Source organism: Miniopterus schreibersii (assembly GCF_964146895.1).
Source record: "Miniopterus schreibersii genome assembly, chromosome: 11".
Classification (NCBI taxonomy): Eukaryota; Metazoa; Chordata; class Mammalia; order Chiroptera; family Miniopteridae; genus Miniopterus; species Miniopterus schreibersii.
Genome location: NC_138111.1, coordinates 16843048 through 16864431, shown reverse-complemented (window position 1 = coordinate 16864431; position 21384 = coordinate 16843048). Strand labels below are relative to the sequence as shown.

General features: G+C 40.4%; 1 protein-coding gene across 8 annotated transcripts in view; it reads right to left on the bottom strand.

Moving 5' to 3' along the window:
• The window catches only part of LPAR1 (lysophosphatidic acid receptor 1), a 95079-nt gene that overhangs the window by 25261 nt on the left and 48434 nt on the right, over positions 1 to 21384 (bottom strand). For all 8 annotated transcript variants that reach the window (XM_081152094.1, XM_081152092.1, XM_081152095.1 and 5 more), the window contains one exon: positions 15847 to 16594. In XM_081152094.1, coding sequence (XP_081008220.1) covers positions 15847 to 16594 — 748 coding nt within the window. The remainder of the gene's footprint in view (positions 1 to 15846; positions 16595 to 21384) is intronic.

The window sequence follows — 21384 nt, the reverse complement described above, 5'->3', positions numbered from 1 at the left end:
TACCCTTAATGTTTATTTTCGTACCACTTTATCGAGGTATGACTGACATCAGACATTTTTCTTAATAGCTTATGTCATACTTAGCCAAGCTCTCCCACATGAAATGTTTCAGATTCTTAAACTAAAGCCGCTGCCACCATATCCATAATGCTTGACTGGAGGACCACCATACAGTATCCTTGGGAGGATTCAGGGCTCGCTCACCCATTGAAATTTGCCTCCAGTAGGCCAGAAAATGTTTGGCCTGGCCAGCCTGTGACCTCCAGTTTTCTAGTCAGCCAACAGAGAAACAAACTACATCTTTAGGTTGTTACAGTGACTCAGCACACTCAAGTCAGTGCCTTTAACCCCAAAGCTCCAAGACCATTGATTCTCCCCTCGCTTGCCATTTGGGCACGAAAACCACCAAACGAGCATGGGACAGCAAACTTCCTACGGATCTGCAAGAAGGAGCCAAGGTTTCCTTTCCATTCTAACACGGAGGTCAAAACATAATCTAAGGCCTGGCTACTCAGCTGAGACTTGGTTCCATAATAGCATGTGCTTTCTGCTGTGCTGAAAATTATGCCCTGATGATGTATTTCCATGCCACTGTGCCCAGATTGTGGTTAGGCAGTAAAGGCTCTAGCACGGTGAAAGGGTTAGGCACGTGAACATTTGGGAAAAAGAAGAGAGGGAAGAGAAAGTTTGCCTCTCTTTTTACTGAATTATCAAATTTTTCTGTCATTCAGAAATTGAACTTGGAAATTCTTGCATTCTATTTTTGAGTGATGCATACAATGTTTCTGACATGCAGCTAAAAGGCTGCCAATCATATTCTCTCTGCAAATATTTCTAACAAAGCATTGGCAATTTTTTTCAAAGTGTTGCGATTCTTATAAACTAATTAAAACTATTCTAACGTTTAAGTGTGTTAGACGGCAGCCAAAACAGCCAACGTTCATTGCTTACAAAAATCAAAGAGAATAACAATCATCTGTCCTTTCCTCCTGTCCTCTTTCATTTTGACTTTTGAGATATTAAAAGGTAGCAACATAGCAAGTATGGAGCACTGACACTGAAATCACCAATCCTGGAGTGGGGTATGGGCTCCGGCAAATTACCTTCAGCAATTTTTTTTTTTTTAATATATCTTTATTGATTTCAGAGAGAGGAAGGGAGAGGGAGAGAGAGATAGAAGCATCAATGATGAGAGAGTCTTTGATCGGCTGCCTCCTGCACGCCCCAGACTGGGGATCAAGCCCGCAATCCGGGCCTGTGCCCTGACCACGATCTCCTGGATCCTAGGTCAATGCTCAACTGCTGAGCCACGCCCAGTCAGGCTACCTTCAGCAATTTACATAATCTCTCGAGCCTCAGTTTTACCATCCCTAAAATGGGGGAAACATCTGCAGTGTCATATTTATACAACATATACTTGTCTACAAATCTTAAAAGATTACATGTCTATGAAGATACCTTAGTATATATAAAATGAATGTTATATGAATGTTAGGCTCCTTTTCATTTTAATATTGATACTTTCTTTCATAAACTGGCAAAGACAGATAGTAAATTCTAAAAATGAGTAGTTTGTTACTTTATTTCTAACAAAATTAAAATATTTGAAAGTAAATTTCATAGTTGCTTTCAGAATAAACAGAAAAAAATAGTATAAGTACTTTCGTAACATTAATGTCAGGCATTATGATAGGGGCCACCACATTTTATTTCATTTCGTTTTCTCATTTGATTCTCACACAAAGTAAGATCTATTATTATCTCCATTTTGCAGCTGAGGAATCTGAAGTTTCAGGAAATTAAGCAATAAGTGGTAAACCTAGGATAGAAAAGCAAGTAGTCGAGTCCAGAGCCCACAAATAGCCATTCGACTGCCTCAGATCGTTTTCTGGGTTGACGTGCCAAGAACGGCGGCAATGAGATGTGGCCTGGGCAGGTCTTTGTTGCTATAAGGCAAAGAATGAGTGCCCCTAGTGAGTGGGAGGTCTCGTGTGGGGAGCATGCCCATCTACCCCGCAGGGAGACCTACAGATAAACCACATCACTGGCATACCATGTAGGCCGCCTACAGTGGAAAAGATGCTCCCTGGAGTCATGAACTGGAGAAGTCCTGTGAGACTGAGAGCACAGTGACTGACCTACAGCCAGCTACCAAAGCATCTCAGGGCCTCCAGGGCTCCATCTAGGTCTGCAAGGGTCCAGGAGTAGAAACAGACACTGCCCTGCTTGATGGAGACAAGACAGAGAATGGCCCTGGCAAAGGGGAAGGAAACTAGATAGCTAGACCCAGGAGATAAATAAAAACAGGAACTAGGAAACGAGAGAGTCAACTAGCCAGAAGAAAACAAAACAAAACTGAAGTAAAGCCAGAAACCAGGAATAGAGTAGGGTCCTGGTCCCCAAACTGGGCCCTGAGGCACCTTCGGGTTCCACAGTGAATTTTAAAAGAACACTGTTGAATTTTACATTTGAGGAAACAGTGATATTCATCTATCAGATGCCACATGAACTACTAGCCTGAAGTAGTTCACAGTTGCAACATTAGATGGCATTATATCCCTGTCGATGACGTCATATCTTTGCAAAATGTCTTTAGTGATAAAAACCGAGTATTGCATAAAACTCACTGTGGAAAGATAGCAGAGTCTAATCTGAGTCTAAGTTTGAGAAGTTCTGCAGTGCCCTTAATAACTGCTGTTAAGAATTAGATAAAAACATTTCTTCCAATTTATGTGTTTTTGTTTTGTTTTATGAAATGGTTCCTAATTTATTAGGACCTATGTACTTATTACATTGATTTAACCACTTAATAAATGAAACTGTTATGTATTTCTTTTGGCCTAAAGGCACTGTGAAAAAATGACTGAAATAATAAGGGCACTGAGCAATTATGGGAAGCTCTGCATTAGGGATTCAAGTCGTCTAGGGAAGACAGAAAAGTGGGGGATCTTGGAAGTGAGTTTTGTGCATCCGTTTTCAGAGTCTTTCAGGATCCTTTGACCTGGAAACACCATCCAGGCCAAGAAAAACCTGTCCTGCTGAGTTTGGGAAGCGAGATGGGTCCCGATCCCTCTGCCCTGCCCCTTCTTCTCACAATATAAGGAAAATCTAGCATGACGGTGAATCCAGGGACTTGAGTTCTCAACACAGCAGTGTGAGCAGCCAATGAAAACGCCAACTTACGTCTTTTGTAATAGTGTCTACCAAGTATTTACATGCCTGATGTCTTACATCTCACTTAAGCTTTTGCGGTTTTATAGTTTCTGCCCTGCCTTTCATCCTGCAGACCAGGAAACAGATGCTTGGAGCCACTGAATACACCATCCGCAGTGACTGTGCACGGGCAGGGCCAGGATTAGAACCCAGGCAGTCGGAACCTCCGGGGCAAAACACTGTGACCTCCCAGGCTAGCCTGTTCAGCCGCTAGGCCTTTAGGTTTCTAAAGAAACTAATATACATTAGACCTTTCCATGCAACAAAAAGTACTTCAAGTAGTACATGCCTTTAAATGGGACTAGACGCATTTCTACTTTTGTTTATTCTTAGACTCTAAATCCTGGAAAAGTTTCCACCTCTTTCCTAGGTTTGCCAATGTCTATCCTCATGGAGAAATATAATGTAAATGGTTACAACATGCACCATTAAGAGGAAAAAAGAAGCCATCCAACATTGATATGAATGTAACTAAATATTCTCATTCCCTTGTGGCAAGAGTATAAATTGGTACAAACTCTCTGGAGAACATTAAACAATATGTAATCAAGACTCATTAAGCCTCAGTGAGGAAAGTAAAGAATCCTATTAGGTAATATTTATCGCAGTTTTATTGATAACAGCACAGAGAGAGAGACAGGCAGGCGGAGAACACGAGGCGCTCAGTGCCCGGTGATTACACCATGGCCCCCATTCGGACGTGCGACTGAGCTTCGCCCTCCCCACCTGCTCTGCCTTCCTCCCCGCACCCTCGCCCCTGCAGAGCAGGTGCGCACACGCACGTGTCGAGGCGATCCCAGGTCCTCACCCGCTGTTTAAGTCCTATCAATAATGTGTCCATTTTGAAAAAGGTGAAAAACAGACACTAGACATGAGCAAGGACAGGTTTAATGCCATGTCGTTCAAACCAAGGCCAGAGGCTCCTATCGCTGTCATTCTCAGGGTTTATGTGACTGAAGGGCGGACGCCTGGATGCCAGCACACAGGTTCCGCTTCAGCAGGTCGCGGCTGCGGCCCAGGAGTCAGCTTGTGTAACAGGCATCTCGGGTGATTCAGGCGTGGGTGGCCGTGCACCACACTTGGAGGAGCACTGGAGTAGTGAAGCCCTTTATGGCACAGATGAGGGCATTGGTGTAAAGGTTGAGTACACTGCCCAAAGTCACCCCAACCAGTAAGTGGCAAATCGGGAATTAGAATACGCCCTGGCCGTGTGGCGCAGTGGTTAGAGCATGGCCCTGCGCACCAAAGGGTTGAGGCTTCAATTCCCAGTCAAGGGCATGTGCCTGAGTTACAGGTTCACTCCTCGCCCCCCGTCAGGCAAGTGCAGGAGGCGGCAACCAATCGATGTGTCTCTCTCCCATCAATGTTCCTCTCTCTCTCTCTCTCTCTCTCTCTCCCCTTCCCTTCCCCTCTCTCTCTGAAAAGCAATGGGAAAAATTTCCTCAGGTGAGGATTGAAAAAAAAAAAGGAATTAGAATATAGTTGATGCTTTTGCAACCGCACTATATCACATTTCGTGCTTAGCATTCCAAACTTTTTTTTATTACTTTATAAGCAGCTACAAAAACAGTGATAGCTTACATTTACATGACACTTCCTATAAAAAGAGCTTTCACAATCATTATCATTTATGATCTTCACACAAACTGTATTGTCGGTACTTGGCAGATGAAGCAACTGAGATTCAGAAGATTAAGATTCGTGCTTAAAATTTTCTATCAGATATATTTGGGGCAAAGCAGTAGGACTTGGTGAGTCTTGGTGACTAGTAAGCACTCAACTGTTAACATTATTACCCTTCTTATGTTTTTAGAAACTCTCTTAACCATAAATATTGAGCCAGGAAAAGTTAAAATTGGTAGATAAAATTAATGTAAAATAAAATTAATGCTCAAACTGTACACAGTAAAACTTACTACATATTAAAAAAACCCCAAAATTAAATATTTTGATAAAATTTAGCTATAAAATAAGGCCAAGGAAAGTAAATATGAGAGGAAAAACGAAAACTCCCAATGGTAAACACTTGGTTACAAATTGGTATGTTCAGGAAAAGACGAATGGATAAATTAAGTATTCATTTTATAATCTATACAAAAACATTTGAGCCTCATAAAATTTCAGTTAAATTAAATCTGAAAAAAATGTAGCAAACTAGTAATGTTTTCATTGTTATGTAGTAAATTGTTGAAAGGATTAAAGTAGATACCTTCTCAACAAAAACGGAATGTTACTCTGCTGACTTAAATATCTATATTCATAAAGATTATTACATAATGTCTTCAAAGTCTAAACTACACAATGGGCCAAAATATCCATAACCAAAATAAGCTACATAGTAATAAGGCCACATATAACATGCTGAGGGGCAACTGATTGAACATATATAAAGTAATGTAGGAGCAGTAAATCATTTATTATGTAATGTACTATAGACAGATCAATAAATATAAATGAATTTTCTGTTCCTGCTCCTAATATCTTTTAAATTTATGCACGCTTTAGTGGCAGATTTCTTGCCTTAGAAGTGGTAGAACCAATTCATATTGAACTAAAATATTAAGACATTTCATTATAAAATTATGTCAATTTTATCTTAGCAATAGCAATGTAATAATTTACACTACAGTTAAACTTACTATTCAAATTTGGATTCTACAGCACTCTCTTCCATTCCAAATAAGTTGTTCCTATGTATTGGTACTTCGGAAATATGCTAGAGTATATGCCTGGTGCCTTAGAAATAGTATTTTTTAACAAAAACATCTTTCCTCCCCCCGCAAAAGACATTAGAATTTGCCAAATTAAATAGAGCTAGTGCTCTAATCTCTCCAACTGTTATTTATTTGATCAATATATAGGTACTTTGTAGGCTGTCCAAATACAACCTCTCCTGTTTTCCTTCAGAAACTCAATTCCAGCTCCTCGATTTACAGCTCAGCTTTTCCTTTCGGGCTGGAGCAATATACGAAGAAGCATTCCCAGGTACCACGTGCTCAGCAAGGTTAGGAAAGCAAATCCCTCCAGCATAACCCAGTGAATCACTTGCTGGCTGCAGCCAAAGCTTGTCAACTTTTCACTTCATCAGTCTCCTGTGCAGGTCCTGCAAGGCTGGGCTCCTCAGGGCTATCTTCTCTCTCCCCAAAGAAAGGAAAATAACTCGAGCCAATGAACTCATGCCTGCCACATGAAGGGAAGCTTTCTCAAGTGCAGAAATACCTGTTTAGAATGAACTCATGGAAAACCCTACTTAAAATGCAGCGTTCTTTGTGTCAACAAAAGTCAACCAGGGCAGGATAAATAGGTGAAGCCATGAATTTCCAGTCTCCCGATGCCAGATTAAATCCCACTTCTTCAAAAAGACCCTGTTACTGCTGTGTCACCCTGCTAGAATGTCATATTTGCTTTGGATCATTACAACAACCCCTCTATTGGTGGAGGAGACCTGCCAGGGTTTAAGTAAAGCCATGACCACACTCAGTCTAGACACTATCATCTTCACTAAAACACATGAATAGAAAGTAGCTTCTCAGAGGCACAGGCCCCAGTTTAGACCTCAAAAAAAAAAAAAAAAAAATCACAGGCAGAAACACAAGAAAACAAGAAAAAATCCTTTGTTTATAATAATAAACAGATTTCGTTAAAATGTTTTAAAAGTGCACAATAAAGAATATGTAAAAGGAGATCATTCAGTTTTGAACTGGAGGCATACATTACCTGTTCATAAGCATACATAATTTCCGAGAAATAAATATAAGATTCTATAAACCAGATATGTCATTTTATTTCCAGGCAACTCAACATAAAAATTAGAAACATTAAGTAAGTGAAACTCCTTATGTACTTAAATTGATTTCCAGGATATTATGAAAACCTCTAAGAGAAAGAGGAAAATCTACATATACGGAGTTGACTGTCATCTAAGATGCTATTAATCAACAATAGATGCCATGTGTATTGGGGTTGTCAGATAAAATACATGATGCCCAGTTAAATTTGATTTTCAGAAAAGACATGAATAGTTTTGTTAGTATACTTGGTCCCATGCAATTATTATTATTTCTTAAATTTGGCAATTTGCATGTGTGTGCGTGTGCTTATAGTGAATGTAGGCATCAATATTTCCTGGCAATGACATTTCAATGCTATACACTGTCTCTACAGAACCTTTCTTACTTTCCACAGGATGTGAATTTGCGCATGTAGAAATTCATCACTTTTATTGTAGGTTAGTAACTATTCAAATTCATTTATTTTATAACCAATTTGATTATGGGAATCTGCTAACTATGGTCAATTTAAAAAATGAATGTATTATACCAGTGTAAAATGCATGCAAAAATATCATAAACACAATATTACCTTAAAATTATACAAGTCTCCTCTCCCACTCCCAGCAATCTACATGAGATATGCACGCCTAACAGGAATTACTATCATATCTAAGTGACATATTAATTGCAATATAAGGAAGTAATTGAATATTGAACTCAATTCAGAGTGCGAAAGTATCTAATAGAAATAATTTATTTGCCTGCGTTTACATGGCAAACTCCTATACATCATCGAAAACAACATCATCATGAAGTCTTCCCTAACACTGCCCAAGCAGAAGACAGCACTCCCATAGCATCTTGCATATTTTATTTACCATATTATATTGTACTTACTTCTTTAAATTATCTATCATGATCTACTAAAATGAGAACTCCTTCAGAACAAGGTCCATGTTTTCACTGATCTGGGCATCCCTACTCCTTAACAGAGGGCCTAGTAGACATTCAATAACTGTTTGGTGACAAAATAACTATTACTAACAAGTTCACATTGGAACTTGCGTCTGAAAAAATGTCCTTGACAGGCAAGATGTGGAACTACCTTATAACAAATATTCCTTTGAATGAGACTCATTATTAAATCACACTGAATGTCAGGTTATACCGATATATGTCTATTGTTACCAGGGAACCTGTAAAACTCCACCCAGAATAAAAGATTTATTTATTCAAAAAATATCTAGACTATGCTAAGTGCTGGGTGTTATTCTAAGTGCTGGGAAGTAAGATAAAGCCCAGAGATCATGCAATGTCCATAATGATGCTCCAAAGAGATTCATGAAGTAGCAGTGAGAGGTTAGGAGAGGAGTTAAATACCCTTTTCCTCCTATGTGAACAGTGATGGAGCCAAGAATAACGGAGTCACACTGTAAAGTTGAGACCAACTGGACAACAGCAATAAAGCCTCAGAACCCATCCATGTGCCATTTCCTCCATTTTTGCCAGAAATGGTCCTTCACTGAGAATCAAAAGGAAAGAGAATGATTCCCTTGATGATGACTGGGCTGCCAGCTGTGTCCTAAGCCTCGCTGGTCCGTCTGAAGGAGCGATGACCCTTTCTAATAGATACTGACAACACGGCCTGTTGCATTGTAATGGTCAACACCATTTAATCATCTCCAGGGAGTTACCAGGCCAAAAACGCCATTCCTTGTGGTGCTAATAGGAATTTTCATACATAGGGCTGAGGCCCAACAAATAAGATACTGGCAACTCTGCAGTACTGATGTATCTCTGGAAAAGCAAAAGTCACTCAATAAAATGTACAGCCTGTTATTAGAGGCTAAAGATCCTAAAACACAATAGTACTTTTACACCACGACACAGAAATGAAGCACCATCTCAACCACCAAATTCACTGTTTATGTATGTTGTTATGTGGGGGGAGGGGGCATATCAGAAAGAGGAAGGAGGGAGGGAGGGAGGAAGGGAGGGAGGGAGGGAGGGAGGGAGGGAGGGAGGGAGGGAGGGAGGGAGGGAGGGAGGAAATGTGGGTGTGTCAGAAAGAGAAAGAAAGAAGGAAGGAGGAGATGTAGAAGCAGTGGTAATACTTGCTACCGTTTAATAAGTGTTTTATATTAGCCAGGTCCCTCCCGTGTGGTTTACATGAATCAGCTCATCAGAGGCTCACAATCGCTTGATGAGAAAGGTCCTACTGTCCTTGTTTCATTAATACTGAAACTGAGACTCAGCAGAGAGATTAAGTCATTGCCTCATGGTTATGAAACTAGCAAGTGAGGGGTCAGAATTCAAATTCCAAGCTGTGGCCTATTTTATTCCAAATCTAAGCTCTCAAGCCCCATGCAACAGCGATTCCAGTGATCACAATTCATTCAAGGAATCTCTGCATCTCTCATGACCTTTAAAGGCAGGGAGAAGTGACCGCGACGCATGCTGAAACTGACAGGAGCCGCAGCGAGACAAGGCCCGAATGGCTCTCACCAGGCCTGAAATACGAAAGGGCTCCGTGTGCTGGCAGCTCTGTCCACACCTCAAAGGGAACTCTGTTAGATTAATGTGGTATTTTTGGTTTTTGTTTCTGTTTTAAAGTTTCTTTTGAGTAAAAATATTTGACTGAAGTGGAGCAACAAAAGGGTACAAAGAGCTGGTATTTGAAACTTGTTTTCTCTCCTGACCGGCCCACGATCTGGGGCCTGGGCAGCACTACGGGGTTTCCGCGGGGTGTCTCTCCTGCCCACACCCGCGGTGCCAAGCCAGCACCGGCCACACAATGAAAGCTCTCATGAATATTCTCTCAGGTTCTCCCTCAAAGAGGCCTTCAGTGAGAATCCTGGGGGACCTGAGGGGACTCGGGGTAGCTTTGGTTCCTCTTCAGATCAACAGGATGTGCAGCTGGTCACCTGTGGCCAGGGAATAAGAGAGTCTTATACCCTCTCCCTTCCCCTAGCAACAGGACCGACTGGGCAACCTTCCCCTCCTGCCACACGGCTCTCTCCTAGAGTACAGCGAGAAATTCACTTCTGTGAGACCACCCTCTACAAATGCACCACTCCCTGAAATAGGGGGATACATCTAACGCTAACTACAAAAGAAGTTGGTGTGGATAAAAATCATAGGCCCTTGTTTTATTCCAATTCCATTGATGTTTTCCACTAGAAAATTCTATGTGGCTGATCCACAGTAGCTATGCCCTTATCATTTTATTTACAGAGCACTAAAGAGAGTTCTAAATAATCTTAAAAATCAAATTGGCCAACTTCCTCCTACAGATGATGGTATAGAGAATTTGATGCAAAGAGAAAGCAATTGTCCAGAATCACCCAGTTAATGGCGGAGTCAGGAGCACATCCCAGAGGCATTCTGCCTCGATGACTCTAAACGAGAAAACACACGCACGCACACGCACACTGGGTAAGCCGTAAACTTAATAAATAAACAAGATGAATAAAAAATAAATACAACAGCGTTATTAAGAGAGCTAGCAGGAAGCTAGCATGCTTAAAAACTACATAATGTACAAGGAATTCAGTTTCCACTGACTTCTGTCAAAGATTCATTACAGAGATTCCCAGTTGGTTATAACAAGGCCAAGTTCAAGGAGGCCGTCTCTGCGGGTGCTGGGCACCGCAACAGCCAGCGCTCACACCTAATCCTGGCTCGCTGCATCGATACACGGTTATGCTCACAAGGAAGAAAACGATGGAAAGTGTGGGTAGGACTAAACTAGGGGGATGCATGGGCCGTGAGGATAGCACCTCCTGGAAGGAAGCAAACCTGGATCTCAGTTTGGGCCACCAATGAACTCGGACTTAAATTTCTCAATTAACTTGGAAACGTCAATGTCTTTATTTGTAAGATGAATGAGTTAGATGGTGTGTTTTTTAAAGTATCCTTTCAGCTCTAAAATTCTAAGTCTAGACAGACCCTTGCTTTAAAAAAAAAAAAAAAAAAGAAAGTTCTTAAATTTACCATCTTGACACAATGGAACAAGTCAGCATTGAGCTCTGCACTTAAAATGCCAAAAGAAAACGTAGAAAGAATATTAATAAACAACCAAGGAGAAAGCAGAGCCAACAAAGATGGTAACACACACTCTGGGTTGACCAGACCATTCTTGGTTTATGCCTGTTTCCCCAGTGTCCCAACCACTTAATACCTGTTTTCCCTAATAAAAGTGTATCAGTTTGGATGATAAATTATATGGTTAGCCCTATAAGGACTTGGAGTTAATTTTCTTGGGGAATCCTTTAGCATCTCCGATCACCTACAGGCAAAAGCCCAAACTCTTTCGTGCGTTACAAAGATGCTGATCTCTTCGGTCAAAATGCCATCAGACATAACTGCTGTCTGCTAATCACAGCTGGCTACTCTCAGTTCCTCAGGGTGAGCACCCTTGCTCCTGCTGCTGCTCCCCACCCCACGGGATGGCAAGGTCTGCACATTCATCAAGACTAAGCCAGCTCGGCATTGCCCCCCGTGGGAGGCCCTCCCTCCCCTGCACTCGGGATCACTCTGCCCCTACCGCTGCTAGCCCGTGGGCCCACCGCCCTGCAGCTCTTTCCCGGTCTCCTCTACTACACCACGAGCTCTGCAAAGGATGGCGTTTCTCTTACTCAACCTTTCCATCCCCTAGCACACAATTAGCACTCAGCAACACGTTTGATGAATTAAATAGAGAAGTCCATAATGGCTTGCTAGCACGATATTGGCCAAATTATCTTTCATCAGGGTGAACCAAAAAACAACGGACTTCGGCTCATCTGGCCCCACCGCTGTCATCACCACCAGTAACAGTCACTTGTATGGTATGCCCCTGGGACGGAAGGTCGTGATCTACTATAATCCTGCAGCTGAATTCCAGCTCTGCGGCTTACCAAAGTGATCCTGGGTGAGATACATGCCCTATCTTAGCTCAGCTCCTCCAGAATGACATGGGAGAAAGACGGCTTTCCTTGGTGTAATGTTATAAACGGTGCATGGAGAGTAGTGCCAAGTACCGGCCCTGGCACAGGGAACGTAGGTAATAAGGGTGGTGATCATTTCCAGCCAGAACCCATCCAATAGAAAGAGGGTGTCTCCTCCCTCTTCCACAGAATAAGCCCCACCTGGATGTATATTGCTTTATGCCCCTCACTGTGTCCCAGGGCTCCGGTGCAAAAACCTGCACAGTCACTACTATTTTCTCTTTCTAAATCCTGGGTTTCCTCTTTTCTAATGATCCCCAACAGACGTGTCATCACAAGGAATAGAGCAGGAAAGGCAAGGACTCGCAAGTCAAGACAGACTGTGGTCAAATAAGGAAGAACCTGACTGCCACTCCGGTTCAACTGTGTAACGAACGCAAAAGGAATTCTTGGTAAAATGTCAAGTGGGGAGACTTCAAGCCTGGGGAAGGATTACATGACCTCATGCTGGGACAATAAACCCTCAACTTAACTCCACCTGTATCAAAACACTCACTCAATCATAAGCAGTCAGTTATGGTGCTGCAACTGCAAACAGTGGGAAAGGGCTGATAAAGTGCGAGTCCTGAGCGTAGTCATTGGAAACAAAAAGAGGGAAGGAATGCTCCCTTCGATCTTTCTCCTGCCCAGGAAACAAAGCACAGGCAGCTAGGCAGTATCAACAGGAACAAATGGGATCACAATGTCTCAACTTAATAGCAAGGCGCTGTTCAAACTTCACAACAGAACACAGCATGTGCTGACGATTGTTTTTATTACAGAGATACAGGATAGCATGGATCTGAAAAACACTTGGGCCCTGGAAGGGAGAGTGCCTGACCTGAACTCCAGCTCCTGTACTTACCTAGCTGTGTGACCTTGCACAAGTTACCTAACTTCTCTGTGCCTACATTTTCACCTAGGAAAGATGAGGATAACAAATAGATAATGGTACCTCTACTGGTATTTACCAATACTAATTTCTATGGTAGAACAGTACTGAGCAAATGACTAATGCTACGTAAGAGTCTGACAAATAAAAATATTAAGACCCAGTACTCACGCAAAAGCAGCTTATATACAACCCTGTACTTAAGAACTGATACTGGGATTGTGATCATAAATGTCTTTATTATATGCTGACTCCTGGGAATTCACCTTGTTGACCAACAAATCCTTTTCCTGATCATGAGGACTGAACAGCCCTAAAACTCAGAGGTCACTCTGACGTGGTAAAATCGAAACTGAAGGTTCCCTACACACAATTAATCAAACTACAAATCACCCCCCCCCCCAAATAAATGAAAGTAAGATAAACATATTATTGATTGAGCATCCATGTAGCTAGTCACTTTCTAACCTGTTGTATTTTGATTGAAAGGTAATGTGGAGAAAATGGACCACAAACCATTACAATCCCTGCCTATCATCACAAAGCTCACAATCTGGCAGGGAAGGTGGATATTCAAAATCAAACGTGAACCAAAAATCCCCCATTGTCAATAAACTGCTTTACAATAAGAAGAGCTCCTGGTGGTGGTTGCCAGAGGGACAGGGATGGCTGGGAGGGGGGCGAAGGGGGCTAATATATGGTGATGGAAGATGATCTGACTTTGGGTGGTGAGCACACAGTGCACTATACAGATTTTGTAACAGAAATCCACACCTGAAACCTAAATGATCCTATTAAGCAATGTGACCCCGGTAGATTTAATGAAGCCATTAAAAAGAAGAGAGAAGAGCTTCAAGTAGACTAGAATTCTTGTTCCTACAAGACCAACCCATCTCTTGCATGCAATCATGACTACAAAGAATTCAAGCAGCGGAGTACATTGGAGTGCACTGTATGAAAGGTATTAGGCGTCACCTTGACAAGTATTAGCTTAGGATTGTGAATCCCCTGTTCAAGCTTGTAAGCACCCACCCTCATGCATTCTCCCATCCTTGCTGCTTCTCTCAAAAAGGCTACAGTCCATTTATTTAAACTCTCCTTCCTATGTTATAGTCACATACACATCTTTTCTCACAAAATTTCTTTACCTATCACCCATGTTCTAAAACTTCTTCCATTACCTACTGATAGAAATAATGCTATTTTTTCCAGAGGTAATTAGTTATCTGTATTCAATCTTTGCAGAGTCTATATAAAGTTTAAACCTCAGAAGGCAACATTATTTCTGTTATTTTCAATTTTGGGGTTGGTGTGCTGGGGTGGAAGGGGCATTTAAGGCAGGCGTACACAGAAACTGTTGCCTCATAAACCCTCAAAATAATTCTCACATAACCTGCAAAGCAACCCAATGAGACATAAAATTAACTTACATGAGTCTTTAAGCATACCGCATGCCAGAATTTGTTAGATATTACACAAAGGTCAAAATTAAAACAAGAGCCTGGCAGGTTCATACTCTAAGTTCAGTGGGCCTTTTCTGCTAGTGGTTCTATGAACTGTAAGCAGCAACGCTTGAGGTATAATAGAAAAAATGCCCCCTTAAGATGAGTTTCGTCCATATCATGAAAAATATGTCCTTGTGGCACAGGTATGCTCAAGAGTTTTGGTGACAACATACAGGGAAACCATTTTTCTACTTCTGCTAAGCCTTGTTGGATGAAATTAGATAACCTCATAGCTGAGGGGCTGGGTCCACGGTGGGAATATTATCTGAGTCCAGTTAGCTACAGAGAGAGCTTTAGTCGTGTCAGCAACTCCAAGGTCTTGTCCTTGGCCTTAAGGTCTACATGAGGGTCTCAATCAGGACACCCGGATATGATCTCTGCCATGCAACTGCCCTAATCAAAAATAAATGGGACGAATGCCTCAACCAGGATGGTAGTTTATTTAGTGATGATTAGGGCGCTATCTTTTTCTAGTGACTAAATTAATGTAACTCCTGGAGTTTCAGAGGAGCCATGCAATCCCAGGTTACATTCATTCAGCAGGGCTTCACAAGTTGGAGCAAAGAGCACTAAGGAACTTTCCACTGAATTTCCATGGGGAAAACTGAAATGCTAAAAGATATTTTTAAAAACGTGATCAAACATTATTCTGAATATAGTCTGTGAAGAAAATGTAATGCAGTAGAGTAGTTATTTAAACAAATTCTCACTGGGTGAACTTTTAAACGAGGCACTCTGAGCTCCAAAAGAAATGTTCTGTGTGTGTCCTTGTGGGTAAATCCCCAGGGGTCAGAAGAGGACCTGGAACTTAGCTGTTCTTTAATTTTCTGAGTACTTAAGTGAAGAAATAAATACATTCCTCCTGATCATTACCATGAATTTCTCATCCAGAAAAAACAATAGTTATTTAAAGGCAAAAGTTATTGGAGTGTACATAAGAGAAGAAAAACTTGCTCCTGGCTTTAAAATATAAATTAACTCCTACTACCACAAATAGAAAATGAATAGGGAAAAAACGTAAGTTTTCATAGAGATGAAGAATGCTATTAATTCAAATCCATTTTGTTTTTAGAAATAGACTCATAAGAGTAACTACATATGAAAGCATATTCATATTATATAAAACACACTTTCTATCTGAAAATCTGTAATAGAGGCCACAAGGCAAAAATTCCACAACTGGGCTGTAAGAAAACCTGTCAAAAGCTGGAATTTTCAATACTTGATAGCCAAACTCATAGATGACATCTTTCATGTCATCTTTTATACTAAACCACTGAGACATGTATTTCCCTAAAGCAAATTCTGTAATTGTAGAAACACTGGTATGCTGACTGTGCCACAGAGCTCTGATAAAAAGTACTTCATCCCCTTGTAATTCCTGCACATATACTGATGAATATTCGTACCATTGTTTACCACTATCATAAACTACTGTAGTTTATCCTAAGACATCAAGAATCTGTAGAGTAAGTTATAGTTAAGACAAAACTTACCGAGCACAATGACCACAGTCTTCAGAAGACTCATCATAGTATCACGGTTCCGCCGGGGTCCAGAACTGTGCCGAGACATTCGCATAGTCCTCTGGCGAACATAGCCAAAAATATGAGCGTAGAGGACCACCATGACGACAAAGGTCACCAGGTTGAAAATGGCCCAGAAGACTAAGTAAGAGTCACTGTAGAGGGGCGCCATGTTGGAGCAATTTTCAATATCACAGATGCAATTCCAGCCCACGCTGGGTATCGCACCCATAACAATCGCCATGGTCCAGATGACCACAATCACCACCACCACCCTCCGGTTGCTCATCCGTGTGTGCAGCTGCATGCGAAAAACCGTGATGTGCCTCTCGATGGCAATAGCCAGTAAATTGGCCACCGACGCCGTCAGGCTGGTGTCAATGAGGCCCTGACGAAGGAGCCACGTGCTGACAGTCAGTCTCCGAGTATTGGGTCCCGTGTTGAACATCAGGTAGAAGTAGGCCAGGCCAGCAAAGAAGTCCGCAGCGGCCAGGTTAGCCATTAAGTAATAAATAGGGAAATGGAAGCGGCGGTTGACATAGATGGCCACCATGACTAGCAGGTTGGCCAACATGATGAAGATACAGACGGTGATTCCAAGTCCCATCACCAGCTTGCTGACTGTGTTCCATTCTGTGGCAAGATACTTTCCACTTCGGTTATAAAAGAAGGCGATGGACTCATTGTAGAAGCACTGTGGTTCATTCATGGCTGTGAACTGAGGGAGAGAGGAAGAAAAATGAGAACAAAAGAGAAAAGAAACCACAGGTCCAAATTTAAAGACTATATAGATCACACAAGACTTCTATGATAAATGTTGCCCAAAAAAAAAAAAAAAAAAAAGCAAAGAATTTGAAAATCTGACCCTGCAAAATATTCTATGATTATGTTGAAACCTCAAGGTTTCTCACTGTATTACTATCCTCAAGATTCTCAAGATTAAAGACAGTTGGAGTTAAATAAATGACAAGGTCTGTGTTTGGTGGTTGCATATCATTGAAGTCTACTAGAAAAGCCACAGGGCCAGAAACCTTGCTTAAAATACATGAGAAAGATGAGACTTCTGCAGAGCATTACAATTGGAATATTTACCATAGTGAAATCTACTTTGACCTGTTATTTAGGGAATCTGTAAACACAGTTGGTTTATAGATAGGGTGTTATTGCCCTATTATTCAGCATTTCTGTTCTCACATAGAATGTTCTGTCTGTGACAGACATTTTTAATGCAAGTCCCCACAAGGACCATCAGTGCCAACATTTCAAAGAGGTCACTATGGATCAAAGCTTCTTTGCCCAAAGCCAGCATGTGCTGTTCAACATTCCTGTGGGCAGCACTGTCTACCCCCACAACTCCTTATCCCCAGAATAGCGTTTGTCAACCAATCCATGATGTTTGAGAACTTTTTTCTTCTTGGAGAACACAAGAAATATGTTACCTAATGTAATATCCAAAGAGCAGCTGACACTTGGACACTGCTTTACAAAATGCGAAGTACACTTAGATTAGTTAAAGTGTATCTTGTCAAATGCAGAGTGATAATGTATTATGTGTTTTCTTATTTCTCAACATCATCAACTAGAACATATTTGCTTATTACTTGTACCTTACTTGAATCCAAAAAAGATTGAGGAAGTTTATAATAGATTAATATAGGTAGTCATCAAACTATTAAGGCAAAATTAGAAAATAAAAGTAACACAGAAATTAGAAAATTACACATTAAATAGAATAGATCACTTTTCCTGAAGTTTTAAGTTAGCTTGTGACTCCTAGAATTAGAAATTTTTTTAAATATATTTTTATTGATTTTAGAGAGAGAGAAAGGAAGAGGGAGAGAGAGAGAAACATCGATGTAAGAGAGAAACATCCATCAGTTGCCTCCTGCATGCACCCTAACTGGGGATCGGGCCTGCAACCTGGGTATGTGCCCAGAGCAGAGCTGAAGACTTTTTGGTGCATGGAGCCGACACTCAACCAACTGAGCACACCAGCGAGGGCAAAAATATTTCTTGAAGACAGTTCACATCCTACCTTTTCCTTTTTCTTTTGTATTGCATTTGATTAATTACTTAGCAAATGGACAGTTTTAACCACTATTTCTTTAATTATTTTTTTTTCTTTTCAATTACAGTTGATGTTCTAATATTATATTAGTTTTAGGTTTGCAGCATCGTTAACCACTGTTTCAGACCAAATATTCTACTGAATACCCACAGGCTGTGTGGTATAAATGTTTACCAAACCCTAAAAATTCCAAAACAGTATAAATGCTTACTAAATGGTTAGTCTTTTGACTCATCCAGACAGCTAGAGTCTCTTTCCTCATTTAGACTTCAATAGCTTTTAAATCATGCTTCTATCAGTATACATGCCATGTTGTATAATTATTTATAGCTTAACTTGTCTGTTTCTTAGAGATCATAGTCCAGGGGAGGAGTGAAGACCTTGTCCTACACATATTGGCATCTTATGTACTTTGAGATCTCATGCACTTGAGATCTGAGAATTTGGCTTGGAGTGTTTTATTCCACCCAAATCTTGCCATTACTCTGGGTAATTCATCTCATTTTCTTGCTTTTCAGTTTCTTGACCTCATCTCTGATGACCTTCTATTTCATTACAACATATCTGCCCACTCCCATGGTCACACCCTGGACTTTGTAACCACTCCGAACTGCCTTCCTTTGGAAATAATTAATTTATACATCAGATGTTTTGCACCAAAAACCCACAAAACATATGAGTCTAAGTAGTTGTTCTTCATGGATTATTAAACAAAGCAAGTAGCAAAAACAATTCTTGAAGATATAATTATAAAAATAATTTAATAATAATCTGGGATTAAAATCACTGTATCAATAAGAACTTGAAAATAAAAGAATGAGAAGTATGTAAATAACTTAATTTTCTTATTAGTCAGGTAAGAATCAAAACAAGCTATTCAAACTGTAACAATAATTTTCAAAAATAAGTTTAAATATGATGATTAAAAAACTACCAAATTAAGTAATTAATATACTAAAGTAGGATGACTACTTTTCATATTACTGGAAATAAAAAGAGTGAAAATAGGGGGAAAAGATAATGTATAGAATAGCAATTTTGTAAAAATTTATATAGGTAAGACTATAAATGATTTTCTTTTCTTCTTCAGGAAAGCAACTAATATTTACTGCAAGAAATTTAGGGAAAAACAAATATATACTCTGGCAAAATGATAAATACTTTTTAAAGTTTATTATTCTAAAATCCAAATTACTATAATTAGAAATTTCTCTGTAATAAGTTACAGAAATATGCTCTGCCCAAGGAACAAAGATGTAAATAAAATAGGATTAACGCAAAATTAAAGTGTCTCCAAAGCTAAAAAGAGAACTCCACATTCATGCCCTTTTCACATCCACCAATTGCATCTCAGGATCATGGGTCATTGGCTGCTCTACAGAACAGATGTTCCAAATCTCAAAAATTTACCCCATTCTAGCACGTGATCTTAAAAGAAGTCATAACAAATCTGCGAAGCCCAAACTCAAAGAATCACATATGGTGTTCCTCTTCACTACGCACTTCATCTATTCATTCACAAACACTTATGCAATGCCAGGTATGGGGCATGCCATTGCACTACACCGTGCCCTCAAGGGGTGCCAAAATGACACACCTGAGTGCCTGCTGTGGAGCCACTCACAGTCCACCCAGTGTGTTTTTTAATCTCCTGAGAGACAATTACATATTCATTAGCAGAGTGGAAAAGGGAACACTTGGCACAGGCTCACAGACTGGTAATTAAACCTATGCGACTTAGTAAGTACTTAGATAAGAATGTAAATATGTACTCTACTGTCATTCTGAAAGAGAGATTTTAATCTATGCTGGGGAAAGGACCAGTAAGAAGACATAAATCAAGCCTTCTCGGTTTCCCACTTCTGTTCAAGCACAACAATGGACAGGGTGAGGACTTTGTCCGGACTCTGCTGCTCACCAGCTAATTAGTCTGCAACTAGTCTCATGAGTGCTCTGAGTGTCAACTTTCTCATTTGTAAAGTAAGGTCTGAATCACCTCTAAGGCTTCTTCAATTCTGGCCCTTAAATCTAAAGCAATCAGACCCGTCACACATTTCCTCCCCCAAAAAAAAGATTAGAAAAGAGACAGCACAGAATTAAATGCTATTAAGTCTCAGTTAACAAGAAATACAATTCCCACACTTTTTATAGCCTCCCATTGGAAACAATTTTAAAAGTGGAATAATTTGCCACTACAACTAGAAAATAGGCAACTAAGAAATGCTGATTCAAACTACAAATGTTTTAAAGTTAAAATCCTTAAAATAGCTGAAGAATATGCAACTACTGGATTTTTAAGGTTTATCTGAAAAAATACAGAAAATGTTAGTTCTTATAAAGTAACAATATATATAATATGAGGTACAGGGTGGGCAACACTAAGTTCACAGTTGTGAGTACAGGAAACACAGAGTTAATAAAGCTTTTGCAATAATCATAACCACATGTCTTTTTCCACACGAACAACTGTAAACCTACTTTTGCCCCACCCTGTACACTTATGTGAAAAGAAACTATGGAAAATAAATTCTAAATCAATGAAAACACTTTGTATTTTTTACAGCCCCTTGTAACAGGCTGAGATAAAGTGGGCAACATCATACTTGTCAAACTTCCAAAGAGAGAGTCCTGAGTGGTTCCTAAGAACGAATCTGCTCCATGGCCCTTTCTTAAACATCCTGTCTGAGCAGGTATCCACCCCATCCCTTCTCTCCCAGCCTGAGCCTGCCGGGGATAACCATCTTTGAAATGGGACAAGTGTCACATAAGGGCAGTTCTTTACCTGATGCTAGGCAATTACCAAATAGCAGTATCATCACAGAGCAGATGAAGGTTGATTTTTTCAAAGGACAGTCTTATTACAGCAAGGTACAGTTTTCAAAAGACATAAATCCCCTGGGCCCTATTATTATGATCTCCTCAGCTGGTAAAAACAGCAGGGCGTTGTCCCAACTCAGTGTTTATTCATGGAAAAGCTGCAACAGAAGTTCAAAGAAAAATAGCTGGAGAAGTTAGGAGCGGGGAAAGGAAAACAGGCCAACAGCACCATCATGGGCAGCAAGAGGGAGGGCCACGTCCCTCTGAAGGAGGAGCAGGTAGCTCCACTAATCATTACAGACTAAGCAAGTAGAAAGGATGAACTGGGAAGCAAGAGAAACCAACGTGAAAGGTCTCACTTGTGGCTGCCCCTAGGTACCTGGTACAATTTTGTCCTATGAATAGAAAACTCGAAGTGTGCCCTCAGATTCTGAAATATGATATCCTCTCAAACTTTATCTGAGTTTATAAACACAAAAGAGGGCACAGATGAATTTAGATCGCAATATGAGAACAAATTTAACTTCTAATGGAAACATGGTTCGAGATGGAGTAAGTCAGAAATGTCAATGTTTATCTCCACATGCATTTATTCCTGGCAATACATTGGAGTTTTCTGTAGA